The sequence below is a fragment of the Colletotrichum fioriniae genome (genome assembly GCF_027942845.1).
Source record: "Colletotrichum fioriniae strain IMI 355084 chromosome Unknown scaffold_12, whole genome shotgun sequence".
NCBI classification, from domain to species: Eukaryota; Fungi; Ascomycota; class Sordariomycetes; order Glomerellales; family Glomerellaceae; genus Colletotrichum; species Colletotrichum fioriniae.
Window position 1 is genome coordinate 391965 of NW_027076848.1, and position 23435 is coordinate 415399.

The 23435-nt window shown below is 51.8% G+C and overlaps 9 protein-coding genes and 3 non-coding genes across 12 annotated transcripts; 7 read left to right on the forward strand and 5 right to left on the reverse strand.

Annotated features, from left to right (window-relative positions):
• Positions 1–24: 24 nt before the first annotated feature.
• N0V96_009310 (uncharacterized protein) lies at positions 25–1394 on the forward strand (the record flags this gene model as incomplete). The annotated part of the gene is made up of 3 exons (XM_065758609.1): positions 25–29; positions 80–87; positions 244–1394. 3 exons carry the CDS (start codon positions 25–27, stop codon positions 1392–1394), a joined length of 1164 nt encoding a protein of 387 aa, XP_065612674.1.
• Positions 1395–1602: 208 nt separating this feature from the next.
• Positions 1603–2082, reverse strand: N0V96_009311 (uncharacterized protein; the record flags this gene model as incomplete). Its single annotated transcript, XM_053195942.1, has 1 exon — positions 1603–2082. The coding sequence occupies one exon, from the start codon at positions 2080–2082 to the stop codon at positions 1603–1605; it is 480 nt and encodes a 159-aa protein (XP_053046675.1).
• A 2569-nt stretch (positions 2083–4651) lies between these two features.
• Positions 4652–7244, forward strand: N0V96_009312 (uncharacterized protein; the record flags this gene model as incomplete). The annotated part of the gene is made up of 8 exons (XM_065758610.1): positions 4652–4667; positions 5019–5066; positions 5124–5695; positions 5748–5872; positions 5931–6079; positions 6154–6329; positions 6412–6583; positions 6643–7244. 8 exons carry the CDS (start codon positions 4652–4654, stop codon positions 7242–7244), a joined length of 1860 nt encoding a protein of 619 aa, XP_065612675.1.
• A 411-nt stretch (positions 7245–7655) lies between these two features.
• On the forward strand, positions 7656–9488 carry N0V96_009313 (uncharacterized protein; the record flags this gene model as incomplete). Its single annotated transcript, XM_053195944.2, has 5 exons — positions 7656–8010; positions 8065–8489; positions 8544–9095; positions 9153–9382; positions 9440–9488. The coding sequence occupies 5 exons, from the start codon at positions 7656–7658 to the stop codon at positions 9486–9488; spliced, it is 1611 nt and encodes a 536-aa protein (XP_053046677.2).
• A 182-nt stretch (positions 9489–9670) lies between these two features.
• N0V96_009314 lies at positions 9671–9752 on the reverse strand. The gene has a single exon. It is a non-coding gene; the product is annotated as a tRNA-Ser (tRNA).
• Positions 9753–10404: 652 nt separating this feature from the next.
• On the forward strand, positions 10405–12168 carry N0V96_009315 (uncharacterized protein; the record flags this gene model as incomplete). The annotated part of the gene is made up of 2 exons (XM_053195945.2): positions 10405–10752; positions 10816–12168. The coding sequence occupies 2 exons, from the start codon at positions 10405–10407 to the stop codon at positions 12166–12168; spliced, it is 1701 nt and encodes a 566-aa protein (XP_053046678.2).
• Positions 12169–12978: 810 nt separating this feature from the next.
• N0V96_009316 (uncharacterized protein) lies at positions 12979–17708 on the forward strand (the record flags this gene model as incomplete). The annotated part of the gene is made up of 4 exons (XM_065758611.1): positions 12979–14424; positions 16272–16415; positions 16466–17623; positions 17676–17708. The coding sequence occupies 4 exons, from the start codon at positions 12979–12981 to the stop codon at positions 17706–17708; spliced, it is 2781 nt and encodes a 926-aa protein (XP_065612676.1).
• A 325-nt stretch (positions 17709–18033) lies between these two features.
• Positions 18034–19812, reverse strand: N0V96_009317 (uncharacterized protein; the record flags this gene model as incomplete). The annotated part of the gene is made up of 3 exons (XM_053195949.1): positions 18034–18053; positions 18105–18547; positions 18599–19812. The coding sequence occupies 3 exons, from the start codon at positions 19810–19812 to the stop codon at positions 18034–18036; spliced, it is 1677 nt and encodes a 558-aa protein (XP_053046682.1).
• Positions 19813–20401: 589 nt separating this feature from the next.
• N0V96_009318 (uncharacterized protein) lies at positions 20402–21730 on the forward strand (the record flags this gene model as incomplete). Its single annotated transcript, XM_065758612.1, has 3 exons — positions 20402–20430; positions 20762–21541; positions 21580–21730. 3 exons carry the CDS (start codon positions 20402–20404, stop codon positions 21728–21730), a joined length of 960 nt encoding a protein of 319 aa, XP_065612677.1.
• A 131-nt stretch (positions 21731–21861) lies between these two features.
• On the reverse strand, positions 21862–21946 carry N0V96_009319. Its single transcript has one exon. It is a non-coding gene; the product is annotated as a tRNA-Ala (tRNA).
• Positions 21947–22520: 574 nt separating this feature from the next.
• N0V96_009320 lies at positions 22521–22608 on the forward strand. The gene has a single exon. It is a non-coding gene; the product is annotated as a tRNA-Tyr (tRNA).
• Positions 22609–22784: 176 nt separating this feature from the next.
• N0V96_009321 (uncharacterized protein) lies at positions 22785–23395 on the reverse strand (the record flags this gene model as incomplete). Its single annotated transcript, XM_053195951.1, has 2 exons — positions 22785–22875; positions 22962–23395. The coding sequence occupies 2 exons, from the start codon at positions 23393–23395 to the stop codon at positions 22785–22787; spliced, it is 525 nt and encodes a 174-aa protein (XP_053046684.1).
• Between the last annotated feature and the right edge of the window lie 40 nt (positions 23396–23435).

The window sequence follows — 23435 nt, forward strand, 5'->3', positions numbered from 1 at the left end:
GCTTGCGTTGGAGCTGTATTGACAATGTTGTCACTTGCTTTGGGCTTCTTCTCCCAGCAATTGATTACTTTGCGGGTAGATCAGGTTGTGAGCAACACACAAGGCCAAGCAGGCACCGTTGCTAGAAGTCAGTGGGCAAGCACGGTGTCGGGATATTCCAACTCTTGTAAGTCGCTCTCTTCTAGAGTTCGAGATACAATCCTTCTATTCGTCACATGTTCATAACACTCCATGTTCTCTCAGGGAGCCCCCTATCACCAACGAAACTTGCCATGTACAACGGGTTCATGTCTACAGAGGTCAACTTGCCACAAGTGACCTGCCCAACTGGAAACTGCACTTGGCCCATCGTTCCGACTGTTGGCGTCTGTGGCTCGTGTGTCGACTTAACATCGGAAATCAAAATCAACAGAAGCTCTTCTGCGAATTGCCTTGTGACTGCGCCGGATGGTGCGCGCCTTAGTGGATACTGCGGCACAGGATCCGACTTTATGCCCGTATTCAACATCAGCACTGGCTCGAACCGCACCTTTAAATCCACAGATCCTCAAATGATCAAGGCTGACGCGCCCAATCTGATTGCGCAGTTCAGCGGTCTCGGTATCCCTGGCGGGATGCCAGCGACGACCCCTCTTGATGACTCCCGCGCAGCGGAGTGTGCTCTGTGGTATTGCCTCCAGGCGAGGAACATCAGTGTAGAGTCTGGACAGCTGAAGGACGAGATCGTCGATACCTGGAGTGAGGTGACCGGAGGCTCGACTCCCGACGGGCGAAACGTCACGTTCGCCAATATCCCGGCCAACTTCAACACCGAGGCTGGCAAGAGCTACGGAATGGGCCCGTTCCAGATGTACGCCATGCAGGCATACGCAAAGACAAACATCATAGGAAACGTCAGCGCCGATGGAACTTTGGGAATTGTTTTCACGTCGGCGTCTCCCTTTGCGGACGGAATGCACGCCAGTTTCGGGGACGTCGGCAGCTGGATGGAGAGACTTACAAGAAGCTTGACCAACGACGTGCGCCTGAACAGTAACGACACTACAGCTAACGACGCTTTCAGAGGCACCGTGATGGCCAGCCAGGTTGTCATTGTAGTGCGCTGGGCTTGGATCGTGTACTCTGTTGCCCTGGTCGCTGTGTCGGTGATTTATCTCGGGGCTGAGGTTGTGCGAACGAAGAGAAAAGGACTACTGCCATGGAAGTCTGATGTACTTTTGCCAGTTTGCATGAACATGGATGATGAGATCAGGGAGAAAGCATCTGGAGGCATTATCGAGCCGGGCGGTCTGAAGAGACTGGTCGGAGATGTCGCGGTTCAGCTGAAGGCTGACAGGACAGGCGTTATCAGGTTCGCACAAGAGGTCAAGACCGATGGAACCCATTCGCCTTGATAAAATGCCAATCAGTGGTTTGCTAGGTAGATCTGAACCTGTTCTCGGGCTCGGTCCGAGGACATGATCGAGGCATGTCTACTAGTTGAGATATGGAGTGCGACGATAATGAGGAGTCATGATGGATGTATTGGACTGAAGCCCCTATGAAGAAACGAATTTACAATGAACCAGCCAGCTGCCTACTTATTTACTTTCCAGCCGGAGTTTACGCCTTGGCATCGAGAACGTGCGATTCATTCGCGCTGACCTTGCTATGCATGATCATCACTGAATCTTTGTCGCAGAACTCGATAACCTTCGTGACCTTGGAACCGTCCTCGTTAAAGTCAAAGAACCAACTGAACTCCAATTGAAGATTCTCTGAGCCATCTTTGAATTTGATATCCGAAGTTGACGTAAGTGCGGCCTTTCGAGCTTCGGAGTCGACGACGAGGTTTGAAACCGTGGTGGCACCGACTACGAAGACGGCGATGTCCTTGGCGAACTGTGTTGCGTAGGCTGCGTTGTCGAGGATGAAGTCGCCCGGTATGCCAAATGCTTTGGTCATGGAACGGGGGAGCAGTTGGCGGGTGCAGTCTGGGGTGACCTCGCGGTTGATGATCGAGGCGTCGTTCTGCTTCTCGCCGTCTGTGTATGCCTCAAAGAAGGACTTGATCGTCGCCTCGACTTTTTGCCTGAACGCCATATTTGGGGACTTGGTATAGCGAAATGCGTTGAATCGAAGGTGGAAAAGTGAAGAATCAATGGCGAGGGCCTTCGATTGTTATCGGTGTGCTGGCATCTTCTTATATGCATCTCTGGCAGGTGTTTCAATAATCTCACAGGATTTGGACTCGTTTCATCTCACGTCATCCTATTAGCTCCAAGACCATTGAGAGTCCACATACCCCGCGAAGTGATGATTAGCGTACTAATTACGCCTCTTTCTGCATTAGGCATGGGACACTCGGCATTCTATTCAAGGACTGGGGACGATGTTGTCTTGGGGACTTTTGTCAACAAAAGACCATACGGCATACCCGATGGGATTTTTGATCGCTCGTCATCAAATCGCCCGCAATTACTATTCAATGAGAGTTGATGGTATGTTTCTCAGTGGACGTGTTGTTCGATACTTGCAGAACAGGAAATCCGCCGGGACTGCTTACTGCCCCTCTAAAGCCATCTTCTCATAGGCCAGTGAGGTCCGGTGCATCACGTACTGGCAGGATAAATAACCCCGTTGAACAAGGAGTCTGCCAAGGCACCTGACGCGTCAATGTGGTATATCTGATTCTGGCCATGTTCATTCGGTGCCAGTAGGGTGTCTTCAGTATCATCTGACCATACTCCAATGGCCGATGATTCGATGCCGAGGATCAAGCTTGGTTAGCTCTTGACGAGAAGATAATCCAGTGTAGGGCCTTGCCTTGGGCCTTGTCTTCGTTGGATTCAGTGACTTATGACGGCTGAGATGTCGTACTAACAAAGCAAGGGCGTTGTTGGCCCCCTCCCAAACTTCGGGGCCAGAGATTACGGCCCGCGACGTTCTATGATATAACAATAACTTTGATACCGGCCTTCTACGTTCCCAGGCTCAGCCAAAGTATTAGTACGATGTTGTTCGGCTTTGCGGGCTTTAGGGATCACCTCAAATGGGATGCGGAATGAAAAATGCATGACTTCGGGACCTATGAGCCTGCTGCTTAACATCGCTAGCTACTTGCCCAAGGCCTTGCTGAAATTTATTCTCATTATTGGACTTAAGATTTCGTTTGGCTAACTTATCAATATCTTCATGCGACAGGCAATGTTACTACTGGCCTCGTAATCCTACCTAATTACATTTCATATCGCGAACTTCGAAGATACCTTATATAGCTCTGATATGTACATGTAGCTGCGGCTGAAAAATCCGATGAAGAAATCAAATGTTATTACCATGGCCTCCAAGCGCTAAGTGTGATTCACTTGAGAATGCAATATTCAACGTTTGAGGTCTGTCACACCTAAGTACCTTGATGAGTCGGTACATAGAGTGCAAAACACAAACTACAACCTCACGACCCCTAGAAATGTTTGTTCAACTTTAAGGACGATTGGTCTACACCTAGACCGCTAGTTAATTACACCATGCTGAACGATGGCAACAGTCATGACAACCGTGTCGGAGTAAGCCAAGTCTATGCTTTAACATGCAACAGCTGTTGCGGAACAGAGACTACATAGAGAAGATATCACTCGTGAACCTCCACTACGCAAAGAAGCATCTTGGATTTTATTTTCGATTTGGTGGAATGATCACCAACGTGATAGCATTTGGCAGAGGAGACCTCCGGTTATCCCCACAAGATAGCGTCAGACATCGGCCAAGCCCGCTGATTTGCCTCTCGGAAGGGAACCGAAGCTCAATCGTTTCGGCTTCTCTCCCCTTGATCTGTCCCATCTATAAAAAGGACGCCCCTCGTCCCAAGAGACTAGAGACGTTCAGGTCGAGCGTCCTTCAGAAGACAAGAATTTTTGTTGGAGCTTTCTTCCAGTCTATTGGCTGGTGCGTCTTATCAGCGATGTTCGGAGCTGGAAGCCGATGGTGGGTCCTGGCTACAAGCGGATCGGATGGCTGCCGAAGGGCGAATGTTGTGATTAAGACAGTCTTGCCGCCTCTGTGCCATGTTACGCCGCGGATCTTTCTCTTTGACAAGCCAATTGTCCCAAACATTTGATTCAGTCCCCAGTTCCTTTGGGAGATTACACAAACAATACAGCACTTTGTTGAAGATTCTTGGCAAGATCACCGCATCATTTGCCAGCGCGCAATTGTATACTCATTTGCTGCATCAAGCGGTATACGTACACGACTTGCAGTAAACCGGGTTATCACACCGCATAGTAAAATGTCGAGTAGCAGCTACCGGGGCTCGTTATCGCCGACCCCAGACCCCTCATCCAAGGCAAGTTCGGCTCTTATCAGCCCCACACTCTCAATTGCCGCAGCGACCTCCATCACATGAAGACTTTGCAAACTTACCGGTGAACGGAACGGGCAGCAGTCTCACAAGGTGTCAGGAGCCTCTTCTTCGAGTCGGAAGAGGAAAAGACGCATCAAAGACGAGGTCGAGGAAGAAGGCGCGATGCCTCAGCAAGCTGCCGCCAAAGCACGGTCTGCGAACGCGTCAGTCACCACTTACCCTCAATTCGCCCGCCCTTCACTCACCCCACCAAACTCCACCGCTGTGACGTGTTTGCCATGCTGACTGCCGTATTAGATGCAACACATGCCGGAGGCGCAAGGTCAAGTGTTCAGGAGAGCAGCCTTGCAGGAATTGTGCACGAAACAACCTAGACTGTGAATTTGGTGATGGGAGAAAGAGATATTCAGAGGCGTGAGTCCACTCCGAGGTCGGACTTCTCCAACTCGCTAAGTCGGTGAACAGATACGTCTCAGAATTGAGAGCCACGTTGACTCGATATGAGGACCAAATAAAGGGCGAGTTATCACAGCTGATACCTTGCAGCTAGCAATTGCTGGAAATGGGAAAAATTCGGACTAATATCAACCAGAACTCGCCAAACAACCACGAGCACAACCTTCGCCACCTGCCAGGGGGGTATCAACAGGGGCATCAAATCCGAGTCCACCAGGCATTGCGCCGTTTGAGCCCACTGGTGAAGTCCCGCCTCCAAGTTATGGTGCGTAACCTCGGCCTGCAATTGGATTCTAAACAATAACTAAGGCGCAAGACATAGCGTCCATAGAACGTGCCCCTGGCCCGCTCTTCGAGCAACGGTTGCGGAGTCTCTTCCACGAAAACAATGGCAAAGACCCAGACTCTCCCGAGAAAGATGCTCCGGAGCATTTGGAGAACGAAGATCCGCGTGATCTGCCGTTTACCCCTGAATGGACTTCAACAAATGAGTTGATCAAGGGCATTCCTCACCAAGCCTTCCCCAAGGAAGCTGAATCTAATCGTCTCCTGAACCTCTTCAACTCCTATATGGGAGTTACACAACACTTCTTAGACCAGCGGACATTCACAGACAACATGACGCTACTTTTCAACAGCCAAGCGTCTCGAGCTCGACAGATGGACACACCATGGTTCACACTGTACCTTCTAGTCATGGCCATGGGCAAGTTGATGGAGGAGGATCCGCGCGAGGTTCGAGGACCCCCGGGAGCGTTCTGGTTTGCTGAGGCCATGAGGAGGTTACCGCCTCTTCACAGCATCAGCGAGTACGGCATCGTAGGGCTCGAGATTCTATGTTTGGCGACGACATATCTGCAGTGGAATGACCGGAAGAATGACGCATACTTTTTCGTAAGTCCAGAATGTATGATGCTGGATCAGATGGAAAACTAACAAGCCGCAGGTGGGAACAACAGTACGGCTTGCTCTGACTCTGGGCTGCAACTTGCCATTTTCAGAGCAGAAGTGCCTACCATCAGAGAGAGCACATAGAATGCGGGTGTGGTGGACTGTCTACATGCTGGATCAGTAAGTCAACCACGCTTACCCATCATGAGTTCTAAGCTAACCATCTATTCCCAATTAGGCGCATATCGGCAGGCCTCGGGCGTCCAGCTTCCGTTGATGATAGGCACCTTTCATTCGATCTCCCTGGTCCCTCTCCAGGGTTTGATTCTCCAGAGCCTCTCAATGTTAATGTGAAAATTGCGCGGACAACTGGAGAGATCATGTCATGTAAGTTAATTTTACAGCATGTCTGTCTTGATTGTCATTTTGTATGGCCGGTAGTTGACCACCGCGATCAACAGCATTATATAGTCGAGGCGCATTATCGCAAGCCGACCTTGTCAGGAAGATGAGAAACTTGCTTCAATCACTACACGACATTGGCGGATCTATCCCGGCAGATCTTGCCATAGACTTCAGCAACAAGCAGTTTGAGGTCACCAGAGCTGGCGCATCACTCTATCTGAGGTTATTCCAGGTAAGCATCAACTGTTATCTCTTTCTAGGGAAATATTTTGGCTTTTACTGCGGTAAACGGGCACTAATACGACCCAAATTAGTCCATCATTCTTTGCATTAGACCAATCCTCCTCCAAAAGGTCAAAGACAAGGTTCAGAAAACACAGAAGCAAGCCGTGACCTCGGCAATCTCCCAGCTATGCCTTCTTTGCAACGAATCGGCTTTGAGAATCATCCGCATTCTCATGGCTATGCAAAGGCAAGAAGAAATTGGTAAGGGCTCATTTCTCCCTGGTGACAGATTTGAAGGATGAATTATTAACAAGTCGAAGCGCCGTTCGCATTCTTCGATCTGGATGCTGCCTTTTCAGCCGCCTTCGTCCTAATCATGCGCGGCTTCGCACACAAGCAGGACAGCCAGAAGCCGCCACCGCAAGAACTCTTCCAGGCTATTGATTTCTTGGAGTACCTGTCCTCTGCCGGAAACCAGGCTGCAGCTCAGCGTCTCAAGGATGTTCGGCAGTTCTCTGCACACGTGTGGGCCAATGTGGTAGCGTTCGATAAGGACCATGACGTGCAGATGGGAGAATCCGGGGCGTCCCATGGGGTACCCCAGGTGGGGAACACACCCGGGGCCGGACTACCGGAGCAGTCGGGACCTTCACCGGCCCAGATGCCCTTGACTACGCCGACGCCTAGCTCCTCGGTGCCGTCTTGGGAGGGAGAAATGTTCGGGGGACCTGCAGATACTTATGGATCAGACACATTATTCGGTCTGAACTTGGATGAGAATCTGGAACAAGCCTTTGGGCTGGAAGCGGCAGAGGGTATCTACAATAGTTTCAACGACCCAACTCTCCCCTTAACGGGAGTCGACCAGCTGGATTGGGCTGAGCTGGAAAAGATGATGGCACCAGGAGGGTATGGTTCATAGTCGCTACAAATAATGTCAAATGGAATCGAAACATTATCAATCAACGCAAATAGCTCGGGAATTCTCGCTCGCCAGTGACGTACGAATTGCCTCTGCATTGACAGAGTCCGAAGTATAACTTTCTCCGTTCGACCGTGGTGGACGATCTGGGCGAGTGGGGCCAATCGGATGACGGCCGCCTCCGGTTCGGGTACCGAGCCGAGAATCTTCACCAAATTCCGCAATGATTCAGAACACCATCGGAATAGAGCCGAGCTTCTAATGATGCGCCATTAACCGTGAGAAGAGTACTTAATATCTGGCGATAACCTCTTAGAGATCATGAGTGAATATAGAGCCGTATCTCGAAGTGAACATTGAACGCTGGATATCCGTAGATCTGTGTTCAAGTATCCATATACAACTTCCACAATGGTTCAATCAACACTAGACAGTGTCTCCATCCTTGGCGCCGGCAACGAAGCCTCTCGCCGAATCCTCACCAAGGAAGCCGTCAACTTCCTTGCAATCTTGCATCGCAGTTTCGAGCCGACCCGCCAACACCTTCTCAAGCTCCGCCAACAACGTCAAATCGACACAGATAACGGACACCTGCCAGATTTCCTCCCTGAGACTAAGCACGTTCGCGACGACAAGAACTGGAGGGGCGCTCAGCCAGCGCCTGGTTTGGTGGATCGCAGAGTTGAGATAACCGGACCCACGGACAGGAAAATGGTCGTCAACGCTCTCAACTCTGACGTTTGGGCTTACATGGCCGATTTTGAAGGTGATATGAGAAGCCCCTGAAACCGTTAGTTGTATTCCGACTGACATCGATTAGACTCAAATGGTCCTACATGGGACAACATGATTCAAGGCCAGGCTAATCTGTACGACGCCATCCGCCGACAAGTCGACTTCAAGCTCGGCGAAAAGGAGTACAAGCTCAGAACTGATCGCACTCTCCCGACATTAATCGCCCGCACGCGTGGATGGCACTTGGATGAGAAGCATTTCACAGTCGACGGACAGCCCATGTCCGGCGCCCTCTTTGATTTCGGACTGTACTTTTTCCACAATGCCAAGGAGTTGATTTCCCGCGGCGCCGGCCCCTATTTCTACCTGCCCAAGATGGAGTCGCATCTCGAGGCGAGGTTATGGAACGACGTGTTTAATATGTCGCAGGATTACATTGGTATCTCGAGAGGCACCATCCGCGCTACCGTGTTGATCGAGACCATCAGCGCTGTTTTCGAAATGGATGAGGTTCGTATCAATCGACGATCACAAGAGTAGCCCCCTCACTAACTTGCTTCAAAGATCATTTACGAGCTCAGAGACCATAGCTCTGGCCTCAACTGCGGCAGATGGGACTACATCTTCACCTTTGTCAAGCGCTTCCGCAACCGTCCCGGCTTCGTCCTCCCCGACCGCTCCGACGTCAGCATGACCGTCCCCTTCATGGACGCCTACGTCAAGCTCCTCATCAGCACATGCCACGCCCGCGGGGTCCACGCAATGGGCGGCATGGCGGCCCTCATCCCGCGCAAGGACGACCCGGCCGCGAACGCCTTGGCGATGGACAGTGTGCGCGCCGACAAGCTGCGCGAGGTCAAGGCCGGACACGACGGTACCTGGGTCGCGCACCCGGCGCTGGCGTCGATTGCGTCGGAGATCTTCAACGAGCACATGCCTACCGCGAACCAGATCTTCAAGAGGCCCGAGGTGAAGGTCACGCGAGACGACTTGATTAACTCTGTTGTTCCTGGAAAGGTTACCGATGAGGGCGTGAGGAAGAACTTGCATATTACTCTGGCGTATATGGAGGGTTGGCTTCGTGGTGTGGGCTGCAGTGCCATCAATTATCTCATGGTATGTTTCAACTGCTACTTTCGGCCCCTCTTGGGACATATCTAACAAGACTTGCAGGAGGACGCCGCAACAGCTGAGGTGTCGCGCTCACAACTGTGGTACTGGGTGCACCATGGCGTCAGCACCGCTGAAGGCACCAAACTCGACAAGACGACAATGCTCAACGTCCTCGACGAGGTCACAAAGGAACTGCTCAAGTCTGCGCCGACGAACAACAAGTTTGAGCTGGCGGCAAAATACCTGCGGCCGCAAGTTACGGGCGAGGACTACGCCGACTTCCTTACAACGTGAGTCACTACTGCTTCTGTATGATTGCCGTCCAACTCTAACAGTGCCGCTTCTAGACTCCTCTATGATGAGATTACTTCTGTTGGGCCGTCATGGAAACTTTAGATCTTTAGCCAGCGATGCTTTTTTGTATGATTAATGAAACCGATTGAATGGCGCTGCTGTCCACAATGTACGCTGCGTATGACTACAATATGAGTTCCGGAGCACTTACAAGCAACATGAAACTCTGCTATCACTTTCTCTCGTAAATTCTAGTGGAATTGGGACCTGTAAACGCCAAAAAACGACTTGGGCCTGATTCGAACAGACGCTCCCGAAGGAACAAGATTTCTAGTCTTGCGCATTAGACCACTCTGCCACCAAGCCGTGATCCCAAATCCGCTGACGCGGGTTGATTGGATTGGGAGCCGAGATCTGCGACCTTGTATCTTGGTGGGCGCCGACTGGAGAAACGGAAAAGGCCCTACGAATGGTGCGTTGCCTGCCCCAATTTCCAACCTCGAACCTCCTAGGTGTGACTTCTCATTGTGTTGAGCCAATGATCATGAACCTTACACACGTTCTTATTAGCCTTTCTTTTCCGTCCAAAGTAGCTGGATTGGGCCGTCTGAAGTTTGGAACGGCTTCTATCGTGCATGGATAGTCAAGGTACACTTCTTCAACGGTGCTTTGGGGGGGAAGGGGTTGAAGCACGACATTTGACCATTAATTCATACGTAGAAGGTTTAGAATAATGCTTGCAAGAAATTTAGCTCGACTAGCAGCAGGCATTATTCAGAAAGGAAGACGGCCAAGGCGAGCCGCAAAAGTACTGGAAGTCAAGTAAGTTGAGAAACGCTTTCGAAAGCCCCTGTCAAATCACGTGGTGGACCTGTTCACTTCGCGTAAATGTGGAGAATTCAACCCTTCCCGATAGAAGTCTCGATAGCCGCGTTGGGCTTAATTCGTCACTCTCACCGAGTCCCGGTCTCGTGCAACAATCGACTGGGCTCTTTGTGAGCCCCCTATTAATATCAACATGGCCTCCTCTTCATCCCAGTCTTACAGAAAGTTCAAGAAGCTGGAAATGACCGTCGCTACAGCGCGCGAACTAGGCTTCGAGTACGATTGGAACAATGGCCTCCTGATGTTTGGGGACTATTGGTGCATGGAAATCAAGCGTCTCCGCGAAATGTTGTCCCCCGATCATCCTGGTTATGACGATGTCTGGGATCAGAGAGAATTTGAAGCCGATAAGTCGTACCTTCGGGACAAGAAGTGGTTTGTCGCGCAGTCAAAGTATTACGGCCTTCGACTAGGCGATGTGAAGATGAAGACTCTGCGCAGTCTGCGCCATGATTTGGCCGAGTTGGTCAGAATGGGTGCGGTGCGTCGTTCAAATCCTTCGGCAACCGAGAATGGACATCTGACCTGAACGCCTCATTCTTAGTGCGACACGCTCAGCAAACCTGTAGCCGCTTTCTACGAGGCTTTCAGAGAGATGGAGGACATTCAGAAAAGTCATGTTGAGATCTTCGATGGGCTCACAACCCTGGAGGACCAAATTGCATTCGATGTTGAACTCTTCGCGCGGCGCTATTTCGCACCAAACGGAACACCCGATCCAACCATCACTCCCACGCCAATGTCACTTCGCAACCTTACTAGCGACACTAGGTCTCTACTGGGCCGCTTCGATGAGATCGACGGTCTTGAATGCAGAGTGATTGATGTGAACGATACCGAGTACTGGGCCATTCTTGGCTGGGACCAACAAGCTGTCGAGGACGCAGTGCGTTCAGCTAGGGAGTTGTTGATAGAGAGATCCGACAAAGCGATAGCCGACGGCGCTTTCGACCTAGTCGCGAGCGAGATGGAGAAGCATCACAGATATATCCTCAGCAACCTCACGCCACCAGAAATTGACTACCGCGTTGATGGGAAGGAATTTTTAGTCAAACCGGAAGGGACTCCGATGCGGCTCGAGGATGCCCTTGGCAACTTCCTTGTGCAGGGCGTCATGGTAGAAAAAGAGTATGCATCTGTGAACCCAACGGGTTTGGAACTCAACATCAGACCGTTTTCGTCTCCAGTTGAGGATGACGGCCTGTTAGTTGGGGACATGAGGTTCGGCGAATTTGAAGGGACCGCGATCCTCTCTTTTGCCTACGACCGGATGCCGATTGTCCAGTCAAGGCATGTGACTCCGTCAGTGGGGTTCGAAATCGTAGATGGCCTTGATACTATGTGGCAGAGCTTGTCGCTGTTTAAGATTTTTTCCAAAGGCGGCACGGACGAGGTCATTCGGGAGGCTCTCGAGGCCGTGAAAAGACGAAATCACTTCCGGGAGCCACGGCAGAACTGGCGACTGCCAAAATCGCGCAAGCCAAACCCATGGTTTCCGCACAGTGGCGCTCGGCGGCTTTGTTTCTGCGCAAAGGGCTGGAATGACGCTAAGGACAGTGTCATGGAGTTCAAGAAGGGAGTGCTCGATTTCAACCCGTCTTGCACCCGGTTTAAAGGCGTCATCACAATGTTTGAAAACAATGAATTGTACAAGTTGAAGGGCTTCAAGGTAGAAGACTACTCGCCTACGCAGTGGGAATCCGAGGAATACGACGACATGGGGTCGTGGACGACTGAAGGGTCGTCTATGTCGGGAGAATTATCTACGTCTGAAGAGTCAACCACGTCGGGTAACTCACCTGCGTCGGGAGACTCATCTCCATCGGGAAACTCATCTGCGTCTGGGGAGTCATCTTCAGACTCTGGGGAGTCGTCTTCAGACGTTGACATGACCTAAGGAACCTGTAGGTTCCAAGTACCAGTGAGAAGAGAGCTGGATTATGGATCACTTTTCTTTGCTGAATTCCTTCCATGGATGTTAGTAAACAATACCTAATTCTGTAGCTTCGATTAAGACTGCTGAGAGCTATGGTCTTGAATTACATTTGTGAGGCGTCGGATATGGCTACCTCGAATCAAACTGTTGTTTCATCTGGCTCTCGTGTGCAACCTTATGTTAAGTTGTGATTATCTCCTTCCAATGCAATCAGTGCAGTACTCAGGTGCCAATATTAAGCACCCAAGAAGAACTATATGACTTCTTAAGCCTCGATGTCTCAAGTAAATCGTGCTAATATAAGCAACAGGTCAAATTGATGATAACTTGCTCAATCCAGTTGTTGTGTGCCATTCGGTAATGTCAGCAGCCCTTCCAGGTCTTTCTTTTCCTTGTCTAGACAACAAATTTGTCATTCCGCCGATTCTTTACTTCGTGAGTCCATGTGTATTGGACACAACCCTGAGGTCTTGTCCAATCGAAAAGCCACACAATAGAAATTTCAAAACCATGGAACCTGACTGGTAAAACTTTCCGGTTCAAAGACCAAAAGGGTAGCCAGAACAAATGCCGAAGCCCCTCTCGGCTGGTACGGAACCAATCCTTTCAACGCCTTTACATTCTGCTTCAAAAACGGCACCGTTGACTCCAGCTAGCAATCAACGCCGTTTCTACCCTACGATACATCCAGCTGTGCAGCGTTCCTGCGATGCTGCATCCATACGCGATATTCAACTAAGCTGCCCCGACTCCACCGCTCCCGTTCAGAAAATGGGCGACGAAGACTTGGAGAAATCGGCGAAATGCGTCCTTCCCTATAGGGAGCGTGATGAGCATCAAGACACATACGAGCTCATGCCGCTTCCAGGTCCGCCTCCAGATCCGGATCATCACAGGTTCGCGGAGGTTCCCATAAAGATTAAGTCCAAACGCGTCAGGCTCGTCAGAAGACTCCAAAGGAAACCACAATTATACAGACTTGTGCCCATTCCAAATTCGACTTTTCACCAATTCGCGAAATTGCCCGACAAGATCAAGTTCAGAATTTGGCGCGAGTTTTACTTGGAACCTAGATACTACATCGCAGAACTTCATCCAAAAGACGATGACATAGAAGGCGAGGATTACGACTGGGATGTGGAATCGTACGATGCGGAATCGTCAGGCGAAGAGCCTTCTGAAAATAACACAACCGAAGAGGATGCCTCCAAGAGGAGGACTCCTGAGGGTCATTCTCCAATGAAAAATACTCCACAGACCGACGCGCTAGATGCCAATGCTCCCAAGGGGCAACCATATGACGAGTATCTATCCGATGAATATAGTTCGGAAGAGGATGAAGGTTCGGAGGATGAAGCTAACGAGGATCGAGCCGCCGAGAATGAAGCTACCGAGAATGAAGCTGCCGAGAATGAAGCTGCCGAGAATGAAGCTGCCGAGAATGAAGCTGCCGAGAATGGAGCTGTTGAAAGCAGGGGCTGCGGAGCTGCCTGTGGTAGAACCATCGACAATCAATCCGACGAGCTAGACGTCGACGAAGTAGATGATGAGATGGACAATGCAGAGGGCCGTAGCTCTACTGATTTGCTCATTCGGTCCTCAAGCAACAGCTCAGAACCACTCGACAAAGCAAACGAGGAAACCGACAAACCGACACACCGTACGGTGTTTTGGACTCTGTCCAGACAAGATGCAGAGTACTCGGATGGCTACTACGACTCCGTCGACACGAAGATCGATTCTTTGTCGAGATCCGTGGCCCAAAGCGTCAGGTCGACATTCTGGTTTCCAGCATTCGTCAAGGACGAGCTTGAGGGAAGCGAGGAAGGCCCATGGATGGCGGTCCCTCCATCGAAAGATTCGGCATCGAAAATGGGAGAGAGTGCTACCATCAACTGGGACATCGATTTTGTCCACGTAAAGGTGCGCTTCCGTACCTGTGTCCCAGAGAGCATCGACTGGATGCAAAACATCCAAAACCTCGTCGTCGACACAAAGCCTTTCATAGCGCGACGTCCGCAGCATGTCACAAACACATGTCTCTGGATGTGGACCAACAAAGCAACGCTTTCAAACCTGAGGACTATCCGACAAATCGCCGCGCCAGAGTACCAAGTTCCATTCTGGCATTCCGAGTGGTGTCATTATCAGATGAGACACCTTCTCCGTTTCGCGCCAGGAACACCTCCCCAATGGCGCGATATCCAGTCCGAACTGGTGTCTGATGAGTTTTGGATTCCACCTGACAACTTACCACGACAACCCGAGTGGAAGCAATTCGTCCGGGACTTTTTCGGCAAGCTAAGATGCGCGGTTGGGAGTCGGACCTTCAAGAATTACATGAGGGTCCCTCATCGCTCCGATAAGGATGAGGTCAAAGGCGCACGTGTGATTTTTGATGTCGTCAAGCGACATCCAAGCCATTTCCACGGTGTACTCTTCCATTCACCTGATAAATGCGGCCATAAATTCACTACCGCAGAAATAGTATAGGATTAGGGCTGACTGTAGTGATCGAGAGGGTGGAGCTTCATTGTTCGATGGCCGACAGCGTAGCTACAACGATTCAAGAGGAAACCTCGACTAATTGTAGATCTCTACACTTAAAGCAATTGCATCACCCCAAAGAGGATCTTTCATATACCTTCTGCGCTGGCTTCAGAACCAAATGTTGTAGTTTGATTTCAAAATATCATGTTTGAGCCAAAGGCTTTGTTCCTGACCCATTCTAAATCCTGCCCGAGATGATTGAGAACGTTGCTCGGAACCGACTCCTGCTAAGAGTCTCTGAAATCATAAAATTTGACGCTGGTCTCTCTTGCCTTATTGTAGTACTAAGTCACGCATCAATTGGTATTGGTTCCCGATTTTCCAGGACTATGCTCTTAGCCGACACCTTTCTCTAGGCAAATTAGACAAGTCCAATACCTCATGACTCCATGTTCTGCTTTGATCCGGCCTTGGCAACCGGATTTAATCACGAACAATACGAAGTTGTCGGTGGGATCCGGCTCTTGGCTGCAACCTAGTAACTTTATATACCCAATTGAGGTTGAACGGCACCTGTCAGATCCCAATCCAGTGCGTGCCCCCGCACTTTGTATATTAGGGGCTGCGGCTCATACGACTCTGGTACGCACTGCCGATAGGCTCCCCGCATGCTACTCACTGACCTCACTTGAGCCTATTATAAGCTTAATGAAGCGCTCAGTCAGGGCCAATGGGATAAAAACAAGACTTCCGGCTCGCAAACCTCATTGATAGACTCAAAGAGGACGGTGTCTCCAAAATCATGCAACCTAAGGTCAGGTCGAGTAGTGTGACAAGTCCAGCAGGACTGTGTCCCAGATACTCAATTGTACCGCGTGGAGTACTCTTCTGGACTGATGATGAAGCTTATAAAACGCACTATCCTTGCCACTTCTCTGCCTTCTGTCTTCATATTCTACATTCATCTCCTCTTGGGCACTTATTTCCCTTCCCAGAGGCTTCAACATGCCTTCCCTCAGAAGCTTCATAGTATATTGCTTGGGCATTGCCGCACACTTCACATCGGCGTGGCCAACCCAGCACCCCGAACACGTCCAGATACTCACCCGAGCAGAGCAGCTCGCCACCGAATACGACTATGTAATTGTCGGCGGTGGCACGTCTGGCCTGACAGTCGGTGATCGACTCACAGAGGATGGCAAATGTCAGTTCCCAATATGTCCTTCATCACACAAATCTTCAACCTAATGCAGAAAAGACACCGTTCTCGTAGTCGAGTATGGCTACTACGACAGCCAGACTGGCATGAATCCACGTCGCATGTTCAACATCACGTCCAAGCCGTGCCCCAATCTCAATGGCCGAAGCTTTGACGTAGGTATTGGATGTGTTGTCGGTGGAAGTTCTTCCGTCAATGGCCAAGTCTTTCTTAGGGGAACCAAAGACGAATACAATGCCTGGAAAGAACTTGGTGGAACCGGGTCTACATGGGACTGGGATAACCTGCTGCCATACTTCAAAAAGGTAAGCGATCAGATGAGCGAATGAGTGTAAGCTAAGTTGACGGATCTTAGGGCATCACCCTCGCGCCTCCTGATGCAGCTCAAGCTCGAGAGTACAACATCACCTACGACACAAAGTACTGGGGCACAACCTCCAAGATCTATGCTGCCTTTGGCAAGGGCCCTCTTCAGTCCGTCCTCAGTAGGTTCCAATCCGTCTGAATCCCTTCCCGTCAGTCTCGAACCGCTGACGATAGCTCTAAGAGATACTTTACAACGCCATGGCAAAGATGCCCGGCATGAACATCCCCGTCGACAGTGGCGCCGGTGAAGCCGGCCTATACTGGTACCCAATGTCCCAAGATCCCGTTCAGTTTCAGCGTTCTTATGCTCGCACCGGTCACTGGGACGGCCTCAACCGCGCAAACTACGAGATGATCGTCGGTGCCAAGGTCAACCGCATCCTCTTTGACGGCGACACCGCCACGGGAGTGCAATTCGTCTCTCGCAATAATACGGGAGCCGCCCCTGTACAGATCAAAGCCCGTCGCGAAGTCATCCTCGCCGCCGGCTCCGTACATACGCCGCAGGTCCTCATGCTCAGTGGCATTGGGCCCCGCGCACACCTCGAGCAGGCGCGCATCGCCGTCAAGGTTGACTTGCCCGGCGTCGGATCAAACTTCCAAGATCACAGCTACATCCCAAGTATCTCCTACCAATGGGGCGTCCAGCCGCCCAATTCGGGCGGAGGCGGCTGGGGAGGCGGCGGTCCGCCTTCCCTAGCCTCCATGATCGGCCTTCCCGTCGTCAGCCCGGACAGATTCGAGACCCTAGCCAAGGCATTTGAAGCACAAGACCCCAAATCCCACCTACCCTCGACCTACACCGCCGAGCAAATCGAGGGTTACAAGCAGCAGCAGAAGGTCTGGGGCAGGCTCATGCGCTCCAAGAACGTCGTCTTCTCCGAGATGATGATGTACGGCCCCGGCGGCTCCGTGCAGAACCTGCACTGCATGTCCCGCGGCAACATCCTTCTCAACACGGCGCAGCCCGAGAGCGAAATGGTCGTCGACTACCGTGCCGCGTCCAACACCATCGATTCGGACGTTATGGCGGAAATTATCAAGTTTATGCGACGGTACATGACTACCGGCGACCTGGCGCAGTACCAGGCGCGCGAGACGTCGCCAGGCACGGGCGTGTCGTCCGATGCGCAGCTCGTCAGCTGGGCCAAGGGGCAGATTATCCCGTCCGTGTATCATCCTGTCGGTACCACTGCGAAGATGCCGCGCGAGTGGGGCGGGGTGCTAGATGAGAATCTGCTGGTGTATGGTGTGAAGAAGTTGAGGGTTGTTGATGCTTCGATGATGCCTACGACTGTTGGTGCGACCACGTCCATGACCGTTTACGCTGTTGCTGAAAAGGTAGGTTCTGATGTCTCCAAGGCCATGGGAAGATTGCTAACAGGGATGAAAGGCTGCCGATATGATCAAAGCGCAGACACTGTAGCTGATGCTGGCTCTATGTGGAACTTTCGAAGGGCATGGTGGAGAGACAATATTGGATTAGGGGGTCATGCTGCGACCATCTTACCACATTCGTTGATGCTTTTCACATACCACGCAGACTCTAACTCGTTTCTGAGCCTGTTGTCAGAGGATCGTACGATGCCCAGTGATCTGATTGAGTAGTTGTGTATTGACAATATTTCTAGTTTCATTCAATGTAAAGCTTTTCTAGTAACTAACTGTTCCAGCCAAAGGCAGAGGAAGCATGAATGTAATGATGATTCGACGGGCGTCGCCATCTCAACCCCTTCACACAGTGACTTCTACTAAAGTTCCTCGGACACTTCTTTTGCTCTCGTCAGCTTACCGAATGATACATGACCGCTGGAAAACATACCTCCTTTAGCGATGTCCTGGCTCTGTGCCTCCTCCCACTCCTTCATCCAAGCTTTGACAAACTCGACCTCCTGAGCCTGGACGTTCTTGATAGACGCAGGTGGGAAGTCCGGCGTGACATCCTCCGGCTTCAATCCGTTCTCATCCCAGTGATGGACACCCAAATCGATGAGAAGGAAGGGCTCGCTGGTCGTCGACTTGCGGTTCAGGCCGATTTTGTGGGGTGTGGCAGCTCTCCAGGGATCAGCCTCACCATCGACGATCGCAACACGCGGGTAGCTAAAGTTGAAGCCGCCGTGCTTGTTGATGGCGTCCACGTTGGGGGGCTCGGTGATGTTGAAGGCTTCGCGGCAGTAGATGGAGCTATAGTCGACGTCGATGAGGCGCGAAATGAGGGGAAGCTCGTTGTCAGGCACACCTGATCCAGTCTGGAAGTAACCCCATCTGCGAGAGGTGTTAACAATTGATCAAACTCGCTGGCTTGAAGACACTCACTCTGTGCAAACCTGGTAGATCCAGCTGCGGCCAGGTCCCTGGCGAATAGAGGTGTTTCGGTGTTCTTCGCTGTTGCGGCCCGAGAAGCACTTGACCAAGTCTCCGCTTTTGCAACCCTTCTTAACGTAGTCCTTGACATAACCGACATAGTTGAGCATGCGATTTGTCAACTTGGCGTCTGAGCCACTGGCGGAGAGCAACTCGTCCACCGACGACTTCAAATGGCGGGTGCTGCCAAAGAGGACACTATCTGAGCTGATAGTGGCGCAGTACGTTCCAAAAGCGGTGGTATCCTGGGCAGGGTCCCAGTTGGTTGACTGCAGTCCCGAAATGCCGTACGACAAGGTGCTGGCGAAATCATCATCTTTAAGAGGGCCTAGGCCAAAGAGATCCTTGAGCTGGCTCTTGTCGGAGTCAGACTTCCCAAGCAGAATCTTGTCGACAACCTCGGTGAGCTTCTGGGTTGTCTCGGCACAGTCACCTGGCGAAAAGAGCCTAGCACCTTCGTAGTACTCCCAGTAGTCGATGATGGCTGCTGTGACACCCGACGACGATATGCCGCCCCAGAAGGCCTCCGGATAGAGCTTCCTAAGAAAGGCGGCAAAGGCTCCGGCGTACGAGCCTCCATAAGCAAGGTAGGGCGTACCAGGTGCGGTAAGGTTCAAGTCCTCGTGACCAGGGAAGCTGATGTGCTTCGCAAAGTAGGCCGTATCGGCGAGGGCCTGGTCGGTGCTCAAGAAGCGGAGGTTCTTAGTGCTGAGGTCGGGCACAGGGAAACTCTTGCCATAGTAGCGATGCTCAAGGACGACACCGACGCCACCGGTGGCCTTGGCAAGAATGGAAAGGATGCCGTGGTCGAGGAACGGCAGACGCTCCTTGGCGTCCGTCTCTCCGGCGGCGAGGATGATTACAGGGCCTCCCTTGCGGTAGTGTTTCGCGTCGAACCAGTAGCGGAGGTCAAAAGACTCGTCCGAGTGCGGTTCGTATCGCGAGTCGTTGTGGAAGTGGTCAACAGGGACGGAGAGGTTGTACTCTGGGTACTGCTCCGCAAAAGCAGCCGAGGCAATGTCCACCTGAGACTCTGACTCCGCCCGGGCAGCCGACTGCAGCGCGTTCCAAGCCTCGTGGCCCGCGAGATGTTGCAGACCAAGTCCGGCGGCAACGGCCCGGCCCGCGGCCAGCACAAAGCAAGCTCCGGATTTCCAATTCGTCATGTCGCCGGCGTGTGATGGGGAAACCAATGATGTCCGTCCCGCAGTTGGAGGCGGCGCCGAGTGTTGTTGTGACTAAAGTTGTGGAACCCGGCGTGAATGGTGCGGGGTCGTTTATGTGTGTGTGAGCATCACGCGCGGGCCCCCATCGTCATCTGGGCTTACCTTATCACTTGTTGTTCTCAGCGAATTTCATCTCATCTCACCTCTGCTCAACCCATCACATCTCACTCTTACAATCATTCATCTTGAGAACTCAGGTTTAATGGGTCCACTCAAAGATGATTTCATCCTGTAGAAATGTGCAGACTGACTATCGGCTGATTGGAGCCTAGACAGTATGTAGAAGGGTGAGCATCATCACCTCAGGACTCGTGCTGGACTGGATACAATTACCTGCCTTTGCCTAAGAGCACTCCGAGATGTAGAGACTTCATGAATGATTGTTACCTAACTTGCAGACTTGAGCGCAACGTGCCAAATGCTTGGTTGAATTCCACTTCAATCTGCCGGTTGAGTCACTGGCCGCAGCCGGCGTCATACCCCCCGCCCGTAAGCTGTCAGCGCAAGAGGGCTTCCAATCGGGTCAGCAATGCTGCAACCCAACGTAGGCACGAAGCCGTCCGGCAGAACAGCTTCATCGAAAGTTCGAAGGCCGATAGTACTCACAGCTCATATCCAATAGTAGAGCAAAACTCTCGGCGTAAGATTTGCGCCTTTGACTTAAACCAGTAAGCCACCCAGAGGCATCACGAGCGAAGCTTCGAAATGTGGTTCCTCGGGACTGGGTGGTAGAAGTTTGTGTGAGCCAGCAATGCTCCGAGGGAATCCCCTACATATATCATCTCCATTTGCTTTTGATGACGACGAAATCTGTTCAAGCTAGACCCAAGAAACCTCGTTTTGGTTCCTGAAAATGGCAGCTCCGGACCTTTCGCCGTTGGCCAAAAAGACGCTCGACGTCTCTCGTGGCATTCATATACACCTACTACACCTCGCCCACCCGCAACTCCAAGCCTACCCTCCTCCTCTTCCATGGCTGGCCTGACACGGCGCGTCTCTGGGCCGGTCTCATCAACAACTACCTCATCCCAAATGGCTTCGGCGTCGTGGCGCTGGACAACCTCGGCTTCGGTGATACGTCGAAGCCCACCGACCCAGAAGATTACGCATGGCACCATGTCGCAGCCGATGCTGTCGAGATTCTCGACACCGAGTGCTTAACCAAAGTCATCGCCCTCGGCCATGACTGGGGCTGCCTCATCGCCCAACGGCTGTACAACTTTCACCCCGATCGCACCTGCGGCCTTGTCACGTTGAACGTTCCTTACATGCCACCCACTGGCCACTTTGATCTCGAAACGGTCAACGAAACGACGAGGAGGGCATTCGGCGTTGGCATCTTCGAGTACTGGCACTTTTTCCTCGCCGAGGACTCGGTAGACCTCATGAATCAGAACCTCGAGTCTGTATATAGTGTCACTTTCGGCGAGCCGCAAACCTGGCTCGAGAACTGGTGCACGCCCGGCAAGATGGGTGAGTTCATCACCAGAGGCCGCATGCAACCGACGCTACCGTTCGCTACACCGGAGCATAGAGCCGACTTTATGGAGCGATACAGCAGAGACGGCGGGTTTGCCGCGTCAAGATGTGTTTACACTGTGACGGGCTCCGGGATCCAGGATAAGTCGGAGAGGATGCTGAGCGAGGATGTTAAGACGGTCGCGTGCCGGTGCTCTATTGGGGCGGGAAACAGGACTACGTGTGCAGACCTGAATTACTTGAGCGGAGCATCGCCGCTGGAGTGCTGCCAGATGTCAAGAGTATGACGAGGGAAGGCGGTCATTGGGCTTTTCTTGAGAAGCCGGTTGTGTTTGGAGAGGATGTGTTGGGATGGCTGCACGAGACTTTTGACTCTTGAGTCTGCACAAAGAAAACAGGGATCACCCCGCTGGCAGCGCAGAGTTACCCAAACAACTCATATGAAAGCAAACCACAACCACATTTAAAAAAGCAAAAGATCAACGCCACGAGTTGTGATGTTGTTATTTCTGGACGATCAGGGGATTGAACCCTGGGCCTCCCGCAGACACTAGGTGAATGCAAAGCGGGCGCTCTACCACTGAGCTAAACGCCCTGTATTGGGTGCGACACTTGATGCCGCTGTGGGATGCTCACGATGCTCGCAAGCGGGTTTGAGAACCCCGCCAGACACAGCCGCATGCATGCGGGCGGAGACATAAGCCATGGTATTAGTAAGAGAGGAAGAGAGAAAGGAGACAGTCGCCGATTTGGCTTGAACTCCGACAAGTCCCTCTGAAAGTAAGTTGGATCATGAGAAGCATAGCAAGACAGTAGAAATGACTAGGTGTTGGAGAGAGATACTTTGTTACAGGAGTGATTAGTGCCTCCCCTTGAGGGGTGTTTTGTTAACCCCGTAGTTGTGGGCCCTGTTGAAATACTCTCTTCTGCCAGTCCATAGCAACAACCCCCAAAATGCAAACTCTAGATTCTCGTCAACTCGGTTACAGACACTGCAGAGAGGAGAAGAGCCTTTTGATTGCTGAGAAAACACCCGATGTCGGCTCACAACTAATTGACAACTCGAATTGACTTTGGTGGGTTGAACGAACCCCGCTCTCAAATCGAAGCCTACTTAGATCCGTCAGCCCTCTCGAGACTTAACACCGAGCGGAGCTTTAGCTCCGACACTCCCCTTGGTGTAGTTGGTTCATCACGTTCGACTGTAATGGTTACATTGTCATCGAAAGGTCTCTAGTTCGATTCTGGAAGGGGAGAGTTACTCTTTTGCTTTTTGGGTCGAGGACATCTTTACAACTGCTTTGCTGCAGACGTGCGTGAAATTTGCTTAATGGATGACCATGTAACGTAAAATGAACGTGGCACGGTGCTGCGTTTGTCTAAACGGCAAGTAGGTGGTAGTTCTTCATTGGCAGCCTCCCTCACATATGCTTTCATTGTCTCCCAATACCACCATCAACATCCACCCCCTCGCTCCTTGCCTTCTTAATTGCATCTCTTGCCTCCTGCTGCTCCTTCTTCTTCCTGTTCGATCGGTTAATAATCTGTATTTTCGCTCACTTTACTCACCTGTTCCAACCATCCATGACTCTGAAGAGGGGGATACTCACTCCTCAATCCCACTACCAAACTCCTCGTTGACAACCTCCTGCCCTGGCACCTTTTGCGTACCACTCTTCCTCTCCACCGCATCAGCAACCTTGCCCTCCGCAAGCGTCGCCATTTGCTCAGCCTCGACGTTAGGGTTCTCCAACTCTCTGCTGCTACCACCCTCAGACGCGTACGCGGTATTCCGCCTCTCCGTCTCGTCCACGGGGCCGGAGGAGTGTACGCCTGCGCCTAGCGAACTTGGCGTCGCGTCGTCGACGGAGCGGGACTGGGATTGCGGGAAGGGCGTGCGACCTAGTGCTGCGTCGCGCGCGGCGGTCTCGCGGTCCGAGGCATCGTGTGCTGCTGCATTTTCGGCGGGGTTGCGGGTTGTTGGGTTTGAGGCTGTTTTGTAGGCTTCTGATGTTGGGGGTTGGGATGGTGCTGAGGATGACATTTTGGCTTTGGTCTGAGGTGTTTGTTCTTCGAACGAGTAA